The following is a 13,804-nucleotide window of genomic DNA, read 5'->3' on the forward strand; positions in this document are numbered from 1 at the left end:
CAAAACCCAAACTCTTTGCCATTGAGTCAATTCCAACTCATAGTGACCCTATAGGACAGAGTCAAACTGCTCCATAGGGTTTCCCAGGCTGTAAATCTATGCGGAAGCAGACTGCCATGTCCTTCTCACACAGGGCAGCTGGTGAGTTCCAACAATCTTTCCATTAGTGTTCAAGCCCTTTAACCATTGTACCACCAGGGCTCTTCAATTTGGTCAGAGGGAGTTACATTCGTCTACATTGTAAGATATATAATATCATTTAAGATTTTTGCATCTACATAAGTGAAATTGTGGGTCTTTAAATATTTTTTAATTATACATTTAATTTTATTCAGTGTTATAATGACCTTCTAAGTTGAGTTTCAGGGTAGTATTCATTTTTTGTAATCTGTAAGAGTTTGTACCAAATTTGGATGTATCTCTTCCTTAAAAGTGTGGAAGCACCAACCTTTAAGACAATCTGGAACAGAGAGAAGTTGGGTAAAATAAAGGTAGAGAAAACACAATCCTCAAACTAACATTTATTAATTCAAAATATTTGATGTATGCTTCATAGAAGAGGACATAAAGATATAAAAACACTATCCAAAATTAAACTATAGCAAACTACTCCACTCCTTTCAGTGTTGTCTGGTAAAAATAAATGATTCATCTGGCCCATGTACATTTAAATAAATAAACTTTGGGTATTTTAGATGAGGAATGTAATACTCAGCTCCCCTGCTTCCTTGTTGCTTTCTTTACTTCATTCCAGTATACTTAGTACAATACTTTGTCCCAATCCCTGAAGCATTTCAGATAACATTGCCAGCTTTAGAATCTGGTTTTCACTTTGTGGTATATTTATAGCAGTTTAGTATATAATTTTAGGCGTTTCATTAACAAATACATTTTATAATGTTGTATTTGTGTTAGAAAATTCTAACTAGAACATTAAACTCATCATTTCAGAGATGCTAATATTTAGATCAAAGCAAATGTGAGAATGTCCTTTAATCTTTCTTTTTCAGACTGAATATATTACTCACGCAGCGCTGCCTTGATATTCAACATAGCAAAAAGCAGACAGTTTGCACTCATGTGCAGATGTGTCAGACACACTGCTCTAGAGGAAACCGAAAAAGTAGTTTAAGTGCATTAGAGTAGGGATGCTGGAGGCTCCTGCAAGGTAGCAATGTTCTTATCTATCATTACAGAAAAAATTAAAAAATGTTTAAAATGTATAGAAGCATAGAGGAGTAAGAATATACTTCTTTTCTTCTCTGTCTTCCTTCCTTCCTTCTTTCCTTCCTCCCTTCCTTCTTTCCTTCCTCCCTTCCTCCCTTCCTCCCTCCTTCCTCCTTCCTTCCTCCTTCCTCCCTCCCTCCCTAGCTTCTCACTAAAGGATTAGTACACATATGCCTTTGTGACATTGGTTACCTACCCCACCGCGTGTCAACACTCTCCCTTCTCAGCCTTGGGTTCTCTATTACCAGCTATCCTGTCCTCTCCTGCCTTCTAGTCCTTGCCCCTGGGCTGGCGTGGGACCCTTTAGTCTCATTTTGCTTCATGGGCCTGTCTAATCTTTGCCTGAAGGGTGAACCTCAGGAGTGACTTCATTATTGAGTTAAAAGGGTGTCTGGGGTCCATATTCTCAGAGTTTCTTTCTCCAGTCTTTGCCAGGATGGGAAGTCTAGTCTTTTTTTGTGAGTTAGAATTTTGTTCTACATTTTTCTCCAGCTCTGTCCCAGACCCTCTATTGTTATCCCTGTCAGAGCAGTCAGTGGTAGTAGTCAGGCACCATCTAGTTGTACTGGTTTCAGTCTAGTGGAGGCCGTGGTAGATGTTGTCCATTAGTCCTTTGAACTAATCTTTCCTTTGTGTCTTTAGTTTTCTTCATTCTCTCTTGCTCCCGAAGGGGAAGACCAGTGCAGTACCTTAGATGGCAGCTTACAAGCTTTTAAGATTCCCAGATGCTACTCACCAAAGTAGAATGTAGAACATTCTCTTTATAAACTATGTTATGACAACTGAGCTAGATGTTCCCCGAGACCATGGTCCCCACATCCCTCAGCCCAGTAATTCGGTCCCTCAGGGAGTTTGGATGTGCCTGTGGAACTTTCATGACCTTGCCTTGTATAAGTTTTGCTAGTTTCCTCAGTATTGTGTACTGTCTGTCTTACCCTTCACCAAAGTTACCACTTATTTATTTTCTATTTAGTGTTTTTCCATCCTCACAACTCGTAACCACCAAGGATTGTTTCTTTTTGTGTGTAAACCTTTTCATGAGTTTTTTTTTTTTTTTATAGTAGTGGCCTCATACAATATTTGTCCTTCTGTAGTTGACTTATTTCACTCAGCATAAAGTCCTCCAAATTCATGCATACTGTGAGATGCTTCACAGATTCATCGTTGTTCCTTATCATTGCATAATACTCCACTGTGTGCACTATAGTTTATTTATCCATTCCTCTGTTGATGAGCATCTAAGTTGTTTCCATCTTTTTGCTATTGTGAACAATGCTGCAATGAACTTGGGTGTTCATGTGTCTATTCTTACGGCTGCTCTTATTTCTCTAGGATATATTCCTAGGAGTGTGAATGCTGGATTATACGGTATTTCTATTTCTGGCTTTGGAAGAAAGCATCATATCATTTTCCAAAATGGTTGTACCCAGCCGTGCATAAGAGTTCCAATCTCTCCACAGCTTCCCCAACACTTATTGTTTTCTGTTTTTTTTTTTAAATTTTATTCCTGCTAGTAATGCCAGGGCAAGATGGTATTTCATTCTGGTATTGATTTGCATTTCACTAATGTCTAGTGACCACGAGCATTTCCTCATGTGTCTGTTAGCCGCTTGAATGTCTTCTTGGGTGATGTGTCTGTTCATTTCCTTTGCCCATTTTTTAATTAGATTATTTGTCTTTTTCTTGTAGAGGTATTGGATTTTCCTGTAGATTTTAGAGATTAGAACTTTGTCAGGTTTGTAATAGCCCAAAATATTTTTCCAGTCTGAGGGTTCTGTTTTTACACTTTTGGTAAAGTGTTTTGAAGAGCATAAGTGTTTAATTTTTAGAAGATCTTAGTTATGTAGCTTATTTTCTGGAGTTTGTGTATTGTTAGTCATGGTTTGTATCCTGTTAATGCTGGGTATTAGGGCCTCTAGCACTGATACTATTTTTTTCTATGATCTTGATTTTATATTTATTTACTTCTTAGAATTAACTTTTGTGTATGGTGGGAGATATGTGTCCTGTTTTATTTTTCTGATGATGGACATCTAGTTTTGCTAGCACCATTTGTCAAAAAGACTGACTTTTCCACATTTGTTGGACTTGGGACCCTTGTCAAAGATCAGGTGACCATACCCAGAAACCCACAGGTGGATGGATTTACATCTGGTTCTCAATTCTGTTCCACTGGTCAACGAAACTGTTGTTGTGCCAGTACCGAGTGTTCTGACTACCAGACCCCTCCTACTTTATTTCCTTTTTCAATAGTGTTTTACATATCCAGGTCCTCTTTCCTTTCCACATAAATTTAATAATTAGTTTTTCCATTTCTTTAAAGTATGTTGTTGGTGTTTGGATCCAGATTGCATTGTGTTTGTAAACTGCTCTGGGTAGAATTGTCATTTTCACAATGTTGAGTCTACCCGTCTATGAGCATGGAATGTTTTCGCATTTATATACATCTCTTTAGGTTTGTCGCAGTAGTGTTTTGAGCTTTCTTTGTATATATCTTTTATATCCCTGGTTAAATTTGTTCCTAAGTTATTTATTTTTTTAGGAGTTATTATAAATTGGGAAACCCTGGTGGTGTAGTGGTTAAGTGCTACAGCTGCTAACCAAAGGGTCGGCAGTTCAAATCTGCCAGGCGCTCCTTGAAAACCCTGTGGGGCAGTTCTACCCTGTCCCATAGGTTCGCTATGAGTCTGAATCGACTCGATGGCACTGGGTTTGGTTTTTGGTGTTTTGTTATAAATCGTATTTTTTTCTGATTTCTTTTTCATCATTCTCTTTATTGGTGTATAGGAATTCAACTGATTTTTGTATATCACATATCCTGCTACTCTATTGAATCTACTAGTTCCAGTATTTTTCTAGTGGAGTCTTTTGGGTTTTCTTTGTATAGTATTATATCATCCGCAAATAGAGACACTTTTACTTCTTCATTACTAGTTTGAATGCCCTTTATTTCCTTTTCTTGCCTTACTGCTCTTGCTAGAACTTCCAGCTGAATTTTAAACAGGAGTGGTGGTAAAAGCCATCCTTGTCTTGTTCCTGTTTTCAGCCCCTTCCCCTTAAGAATGATGTTGGCTGATGGTTTTGTATAGATGCCCTTTATTATGTTGAAGAATTTCCCTTCTATACCCATTTTACTGAGAGTTTTTATCAGCAATAGTTGTTGCACTTTGTTGAATGTCTTTCTGCATCGACTGAGATGATCGTGTGATTCTTTTATATTATTTAAGCAGTGAATTATGTTGATGGATCTTCTAATGTTGAATCATTCTTGCATAACTGGTATGAATGCCAATTGGTCATTTTCTTTTCTTTTTTTTTTTTTTTAATATATGATGCTGAATTCTATTGGCTGGAATTTTGTTGAGAGTTTTTGCATTTATGTTTATGTGAGATATTGGTTTGTTATTTTCTTTTTTTGTGGTGTCTCACTTGGTTTTGGTATCAGGGTTGTCCTGGATTCATAGAATGAATTTGGAAGTATCCCTTCCTTTTCTATGCTCTGAAATAGTAGTACTGGTGGAAGCTCATCTCTGAATGGTAGAATTCTCCAGTAAAGCCATTTGGGCCACGACTTTTTTTGTTGTTGGGATTTTTTTTTTCTTTTTACTTTTTCAATCTCTTCTCTTGTTATGGGTCTGTTCAGATTTTCCACATCATTTTCTGTTAGTTTGTGTAGGTAGTGTGTTTCTAGAAATTTGTCCATTTCCTCTAGGTTTTCATGTTTGTTGGAGTATAGTTTTTCTTAATATTCTTTTATGATCTTTTATATTTCATTTAGGTCTGTTCTAATGGCCCCCATTTCATTTATTTTGGTTATTTGGGTCCTCTCCTGGTTTTCTTTTGTCAATTTGGCCAGTGGTTTGTCGATTTCGATGACCCTTTAAAAAAACTAACTTTTGGTTTTGTTGATTCTATTGTTTTTCTATTCTCTATTTCATTTCATTCTGCTCTGATCTTTATTTCCTTTCTTCTGGTGACTGTGGGCTCCTTTTGCTGTTCTCTTTCTATTTGTTTCAGTTGTGAAGGTAATATTTTATTTTTATCCCTTTCTTCTTTGTTGATGTTTGCATCTGTTGTATAAATTGACCTCTGAGCACTGCCTTTGCAGTATCCCAAAGGCTTTGGTATGATGTGTTTTCAGTCTCATTTGATTCTAGGAATTTTTGATTCCATCTTTGATTTCTTCTATTACCCAGTGGTTTTTAAGCAGGATGTTATTTAGTTTCCGTGTAATGGATTTTTTTTTCCTCCCTCTTCCTGTTGTTAATTTGTATTTTGATGGCATTTTAATCAGAGAAGATACTTTGTATTATCTCAATTTTGGGGATTTTGTTGAGTGTTACTTTGTGGTATAAGAAGTCTTCTATTCTGGAGAACGTTCCATGTGCTTTGGAAAAGAATATGTACTTTATAGCTGTTGTTTGGAGTGTTCTATATATGCCTCAGAGGTCAAGTTGGCTGATTTTGTCCTTTCGATCCTCTGTATCTTTGCTGAATTTCTTTCTAGATGTTCTGTCCTTTACTGAGAGTGGTGTGTTAAAGTCTCCTACTATTATTATAGAACTGTTGATTTCTCTTTTCAGTGCTGTTAGAGTTTGTTTTATGTATTTTGGAGCCCTGTCATTGGGTGCATAGATATTTATTATGGGTATGTATGTCTTCATGATGGATTGTCCCTTTAATCATATAATGCCATTCTTTGTCTTTTAATGTAGATTTTGTTTTAAAGTCTATTTTATCTGAGATTAGTATTGCCACTTCTGCTTTTTTTGTGTGTGGGGGGGGGTATTTGCTTAATATATATATATTTTTTTCCATTCTTTGATTTTTAATAAATTTATTTCTCTCTATTTTGTTGAATAGGATTGTCAGCTTTCTTTATTGTTACCTTGAAATTTATACTTATTTTCCTAAGTTTAAACCAGTCTTTTTTTACTTGGCATTTTCTTGCTTTCTTCTGCATTAGAAAGTTCTATACCTAAACCTTTTACTCCCTGTTTCATCGTTCTGAAGTTGTTGTCATTTACAAATTAACCTCTCTTTTCCCTGTTGTAAATCTTTTAGGTTTGATTAATCCTCAAGTGTTCATTTCCTAGGTTGGTATCTGGCTGGTGTGGCCTTGAGTCCTAGATTCATTCTGTCTTCTGAGGTTGTTGGGTCTCAAAACAAAGGACTCCCTTTAATAATTCCTGTAATTTGGTTTGGTTTTTACATATTCCATTAATTTCTGTTTGTCTGGAAATGTCCTGATTTCACCATCATATCTGAATGAGACTTTCACAGAACATATTATTCTTGGTTGGCCTTTTTTTTTTTTCTCTCACGGTTTTATGTGTACCATCCAATTGCCTTCTTGCCTGCTTAGTCTTATTATTTCCATTCTGTGTGTGACTTTTGGGTTTCCTTGAGGTGCTCTCAGGATTCTTTCTTTGTCTTTGGTTTTAGCAAGTGTAATTATGATATACCTTGGTGATTTTCTTTCTGGGACTATCATATATGGGGTTTGTTGAGCTTCTTGAGTGGTCAACTGTTTAGCTTTCATGATATTAGGGAAGTTTCTGTCAATAATTATTCAATGGTCTTCTCTGTGTTTTCCGTTTTCTCCCCCTGTTCTGGAATCCCGATCACTTGCAAATTTAGGCTTTTGATTGTATCCCACATCATTTTCAGGGTTTCTTCATTTTTTTTTTTTTTTTCTGATTTTTCATCAAACATGGTGGTATCCAAGTATTTGCCTTCAGTTTTGCTGATTATATCTTCAATTGTTTCAAACCTGCTCCTCAGACTCTGTATGACACTGTCCATTTCTGAAATATTGTTGTTTATCTTTTGGATTGCTGATGGTTATTTTTGTATGATTTCCAGTTGGGAATCTATTTTGACATTTTGTTTCTGTATTATTTTTCTGACTTCTTCCATTGTTTTGTCTGTTTTTTCCATGATTTTGTGTATTTTTTCCTCAATTTTCCCTGCTTTTCCCTTCAACTCTTGAATAGTCCTGAATATTAGAGATTTGAATTCCCTATCAGGTAGTTACAGTGCCTTTTCTTCTGCTGGAAGGTCATCTGGTGTATTATTTTGGACATCAACTGGAACCATTCTGTCTTATTTTTTTATATGTTTGGCAGTATCTGCTGTCTTTGGGACTCTCAGTAGTTACTTTCTTTCTTTACTGATTGTAGATCTGTTTGTTTCATCCTGCTTTTTGTTTTATTTGGTTAAGTCTGAGCAGGCTGGATGTCATTGTGTGTTGTTTGTTAGTCTGTGGGCACAATACTTCTCACCACCTTGTCCAATGGACAGGGCCAGTCACTCTTCTATGGTGCAGCAGAGCAATTCCAGCGGGTTCCCTGTCTCTTGCTGGGAGTTCTGTGAGCTGCTTTCCTGTACTCCCTGTCTGCCATTCTCAAACCAGTGTCCAAGTTGGTGAATCTGTGCTGCATTAGCTGATATGGGTCCTCCACTCCATATCTTTCCTTGCTCTCCTTTCTCTTATTCCATCTGGTGCTTTGTTGAGTTCTTTGTCTCTTCATTTAAAGTTTAGGGTTCCAGGATTGATGTTTGCCTCTGTTTTTACTTAGTTTTTTGGGTTGTTACTGTTGAGGGATGGTATGGTGCTTCTGTCTATATCATCATGTTGGCTCTGCCTCCAAGAATACACTTTTTAAAAATCAAATGTTTACTGGATAAGAATATCATTTAGAAATACTGTTGATCACAAGAAAAGAAAACCAAAGTGTGTTAAATGAGTTAATAATGGTTTTCTCTGTATATTGGGGCTGACGATGCAGGAACAAGGAACAGAGGCTTATACCTTTTTATTATAATTTCTCCTAAATGTTGATGTTTTTACTAATTATACGTATTTTAAAATAAAAAAAAAAATAGCATGTTTGATTTTCCCATCTCGTTCAAACATATTTTATGTTCTATTGCTGAAAGAATTGTATACCTTGCAATGATAACCGGTACAAAACACAAAAATAAAATTATTGTAATACGTCAGCCACTCCTTGCAAACCCTATGGGATAGTTCTACTCTATCTGGTGGGGTCACTATGATTTGGAATCGACTTGACAGCAACAGTTTTCTTTATGTTATAATGGTTTCTAAATTTGGTTCTAGGTTCAGTGACAAAGATGGGTTTTGTTTGAATTACTTCATCTGAAAAAAATCAATTTAACTCACACATAATGGCTTTGTATACTAAAGTTTTACCTGGTGATAACTTCTGAAACTTGATAACTATTCTGATGGTTCTTCCCACAGTACGTTTCCTTAATGGCATGGATGGATAAGCAAAACCTAACAGTAATAAAGGAATTCATACTAATGGGGATCACAGACCGCCCTGAGCTCCAGGCTCCATTCTTCGGGTTGTTCCTTATCATCTACATGATCTCAGTGGTGGGCAACTTGGGCATGATCATCCTCACCAAGATGGACTCTAGGCTAAAAACACCCATGTACTTTTTTCTCAGACATCTGGCTTTTATTGATCTTGGACACTCAACTTCTGTGGGACCCAAAATGTTGGTAAATTTTGTAGTGAATCAAAATACAATCCCCTATCATTGGTGTGCTATACAGCTAGCCTTTTTCATAATGTTTGTAGTTAGTGAACTTTTCATTCTTTCTGGAATGGCCTATGACCGCTATGTGGCCGTCTGTAACCCTCTGCTCTACAAAGTCATCATGTCTCAAAGAGTATGCTGGGGCCTGGTGGTAGTTCCCTATCTCTACAGTGCCTTTCTCTCTCTTCTGACCACAATAAAGATTTTTATTTCTTCCTTCTGTGGTTATAATGTCATTAGTCATTTCTACTGTGACAGTCTTCCACTATTAACATTGCTGTGCTCAAGCACGCTTGATATTGAACTGATGTTACTGATCTGTTCAGCATTTAATTTAGTTTCATCCTTTCTGATAGTTCTAGTGTCCTACATGTTGATCCTTGCAACTATCCTCAGTATGAACGCTGCAGAGGGGAGGTACAAGGCCTTCTCCACGTGTGGATCTCACCTAATAGTAGTATTTGTGTTATATGGGACTCTATTCTTTATGTATGTGCAACCGAAATCCAGCCATTCCTTTGACACTGATAAGATGGCCTCTGTATTTTACACTGTGGTAATACCTATGCTAAATCCCTTAATATATAGTTTGAGGAACAAAGAGGTAAAAGGTGCCTTGCATAGGATATGGAAAAATTTATGCAAAATTCCTATTTAAAGTTGAACGTAGAGTGCATATTCAACAAATTAATTTATAGACAGTTGTTTATTATAGGTTCTAGGTTTTTAGAAATAAAATGTGTAAAAGGCATGGGATAGTATAAAAATTTCCCTTGTTTTCAATCAAAATATATACCTTATAGATATTGAAGTACTGATTATCCTTCTGGTATCAATGTTTGGGCTCAAGTTCAGCACATGTGCCTTAATTTGACATCACTGTTGTCACATTGCCAAATATGTATGTTATCATTAAAGAGAAGCCTTTTGCATGCATCTCTCAGTAACAATCTTTTCTAAAAAATTAAATAATAAATTAAAAAATATGTTTTCTTTGTGTCTTACATATCATTTAAACCACAGTGTTTGTACCTTGCTTATTATATACATATTTTATATATAGCAAATATTTTAAAAACATCTTTCTTCACAACACTTCAGCTCTGTCTCCCTTATAATAGAGGATACCTCAGATTTCTGTTGAAATAAAAGATATATATGTGACAAAGCAGAAATACAAGTGTAACTGTTTTCAAGTGACATTGCTGTGTACATAAAAAATCCAGAATACTGTATCAGCTAAAGAGAAAGAAATAACTTTCCAAGGTTGGTGGATATGAGACTAATATATTAGAAAAAAATAGATTGTTTTGCTAGTACTATGTACTAGTAACCCGTGGAAATGAATTTAAAAGTACAATTTGCAATAGCACAAAAATTAAAAAAATACTTAAGAAATTATCTAATGTAAGATTTGAAGATATTAAAGACTAGAAACTGCAAAATGTTACTGAGTTATTAAAGAAGATATAAAGGCAGAGACATACCATGTCCATGGGTTGAAAGAAATAAATATTATGAAGATGTCAAGTCTTCTTAACTAACCCCATAAATTTAATGCAATTACAATACAAATTCCAATATATGTGTATGTTTGAGTGTGTGTGTGTATATATTTACATATATATATACATACAGATATATATTTATAGACAGATATATATTTATGTATGTCATTGTTAGGTGTTGTCAAGTCAGTTCCAACTCTTAATGAATTAAAGACACAAGAAGTTAGAGCAAAGTATTATAATGACATGTGTAAAGACCTGGAGTTAGAAAACCATAAAGGAAGAACACACTTGGCCTTTCTCGAGCTGAAAGAAATGAAGAAAAAATTCAAGGCTCAAGTTGCAATATTGAAGAATTTTATGGGTGAAATATTAAACAACAGGAAACATCCAAAGAAGATGCAAGGAATATACAGAGTCACTGTACTGAAAATAATTGGTGGGTGTTCAACCATTTTAGGAGGTAGCATTTGACCAGGAACTGATGGTACTGAAGGAAGAAGTCCAAGCTGCACTGAAGGCACTGGTAAAAAAAAAAAAAAGGCTCCAGGATTGACAGGACACCAACTTAGATGTCTCAACAAACAGATGCAGGGCTAGAATTGCTTACTTATCCATGCCAGGAAATTTGGAAGACAACAACCTGGCCAATTGACTGGAAGAGATCAGTATGCCTATTCCCAGGAAAGGTAATCCAACCAAATAGAGAAATTATCAAGCAATATCATTAGTATCACACACAAGTAAAATTTTTCAAAGGTCTTTCAAAAATGACCACAGCAGTTATCAACAGGGAACTGCCTGAAATTGAAGCTGGATTCAAAAGAGGATATGGAATCAGGTATACCATCGCTGATGTGAGAAATATCCTGGCTGAAATCAGAGAACACCAAAAAGTGTTTACCTGTGTTTCATTGACTCTGAAAAAGCATTTGACTCTGTGGATCATAAGAAATTATGGATAATATTGTGAAGAATGGGAATTCCAGAACTCTTAATTGTGCTCATGAGGAATCTGTGCCTACACCAAGAGGCAGTCATTTGAACAGAACAAGGGGATGATATTGCATGGTTTAAAGTCAGGAAAGGTGTGTGGCAGGGTTGTATCTTTTCACCATACCTATTCAGCCTATATGTTGAAGAAATAATCTGAGAAGCTGGGCTATATGAAGAAGAATGGGGCATCAAGTTTGGAGGAAGACTCATTAACAACATAGGCTACACAGATGACACAGCCTTTCTTGATGTAAGTGAAGAGGACTTGAAGCACTTACTGATGAGGATAAAAGACTATACCTTTCAGGATGGATTACATGTCAACATAAAGAAAAGAAAACTCTTCACAGCTAGACCTATAAGCAACATCATGATAAGTGGAGAAAGATTGAAGTTTTCAAGAATTTCATTTTACTTGGATCCACAACCAATGCCCATGGAAGTAGCAGTCAAGAAATCAAAAGATGCATTGAATTGGGCAAATCTGTTGAAAAAGATCTCTTTAAAGTGTTGAAAAGCAAAGATGTTACCTTGAAGACTAAGTTGAAGCTTACTCAAGCCATAATTTTCCAATGGCCTCATACGCATGTGAAAGTTGAGCGATTAATAAGGAATACAGAAGACTGACACATTTGAATTGTGGTATTGGTGAAGAATATTGGATATAACATGGACTGCCGAGAGAATGAACACATCTGCCTTGGAAGAAGTAAAACCAGAATGTTCCTTAGAAGGAAAGATGGCGTAGAGCATCGGCAAAAGAGATGGAATGACACAGTGGCTGCAACAATGAGCTCACGCATAACAATTGTGAGGATGAAGCAGGACCAGGCAGTGTTTCCTTCTGTTGTACATAAGGTCGCTATGAGTCAGAACTGACTTGATGGTACGTAACCAGAACAGCAATAAAAATTGGCAAAACTTATCAATGCTGTTCCACCACATGTCTGTCAGTTTGTTGTATTGTGGCGGCTTGCATGTTGCTGTGATACAGGAAGTTTTGCCACTGGTGTATCAAACACCAGCGATGTCATCCATGGCAAACTAGTTTCAGTGGAGCTTCCAGACTAAGACAGACTAGAAAGAAGAACCTTGCAGTGTACTTCTGAGGAAAATTAGCCACATAGGGTTTTATCTTATGAATAGCAGTGGAACATTGATATAGTACTAGAAGATGAGCCCCTCAGCTTGGAAGACACAGTAAAGATGACTGGGGAAGAGCTTCCTCCTCAAAGTAGAGTCAACCTTAATGATGTGGATGGAGTCAAGTTTTTGGGGCCCTTCATTTGCCAATGTGGCATGACTCAAACTGAGTAGAAATAGTTGCAAATATTCATTAATAATCAGAGTGTGGAATGTACAAAGTATAAATCTAGGAAAATTGGAAGTCATCAAAAATGAAATGGAATGCATGAACATTGATTTCTGAGGCATTAGTGAGCTGAAATGGACTGGTACTGGCCATTTTGAATCAGAAAATAATAAGGTCTGTTATACCAGGAAGGAAAGTTTGAAGAGGCATATTGTCCCATTCATTGTCAAAAAGGACATTTCAAGATGAATCCTGAAGCACAATGCTGTCAGTGATAGGATAATATGTGTATATCTACAAGGACAACCAGTTAAGACCACTATTATTCAAATTTACCTCCTGTTTTACATGGGGTCACTATGAGTCAGAACTGACTTGATGGCACCTGACAACAACAACAACCTGTTCTATAAGAAGTCAGCATAGTGGTTATATTTCTGGGGCACTGCTAATGATATTTGTTGCTGTTATTAAATGCCGATTCTGGTAAAAAGATGTGTTACATTTTTAAAAATGTATTTATACTGTGTACACACTTCAATAATAAATTAATAGCACCATACAAAAAACAAAACCAAACCAGTTCTCATCAAGTCAATTCTGAATCAGGGAGATCCATGTGTTTCCACGTAGACATGCGTTTCACAGAGTTTTCAATGGCTGTCGCCTTTCAGAAGCAGATCACCAGGCCTTACCTCTGAAGTGTCTCTGGATAGGTTTGAACCACCAACCTATCAGTTAATAGCCCAGTGCTTAATGGTTTGCCCCACCCAGGGACTCCCTCAAAACACCATGAAAATGGAGAAAACAGCTACACATATAGATCTATAATGTTTCTTTGTGAATTTTTTACAGATTATGTACTAGGTAGAATTTGTACATGTCTCTGTTGTGTCTTCACAGGTAGAATATTTTGATTTTAGACTCCTAGATGGCAGCAGAGTAGGCTTAACCCAGAGAAGTTGTGAAAAATTACCTAAAATAATCCCCCTCCTATGGGAATGTAAAGGTATTTTGCATAATTAGCACATATCTCTTTGGCTTTCTTTGAACCTTTCAAATGCTTTAGGAGTAATTAACAAACTGTATTCCTTCCCCTCAGGGAGAGCCTTAAAGCAAGAAAGAAACCCATAAATTCTCCTTAGTGGGCTATGTTAGCTATGCAAGGGAAGCACACAGGGATTCT

At 36.4% G+C, this 13,804-nt stretch overlaps 1 protein-coding gene across 1 annotated transcript; it reads left to right on the forward strand.

The window, feature by feature from the left end:
* Positions 1–8,518: 8,518 nt before the first annotated feature.
* LOC126078681 (olfactory receptor 8K3-like) lies at positions 8,519–9,460 on the forward strand. The gene has a single exon (XM_049889330.1). The coding sequence runs from the start codon at positions 8,519–8,521 to the stop codon at positions 9,458–9,460; it is 942 nt and encodes a 313-aa protein (XP_049745287.1).
* Positions 9,461–13,804: the final 4,344 nt, after the last annotated feature.

The sequence above is a fragment of the Elephas maximus genome, chromosome 7, assembly GCF_024166365.1.
Source record: "Elephas maximus indicus isolate mEleMax1 chromosome 7, mEleMax1 primary haplotype, whole genome shotgun sequence".
NCBI lineage: Eukaryota > Metazoa > Chordata > Mammalia > Proboscidea > Elephantidae > Elephas > Elephas maximus.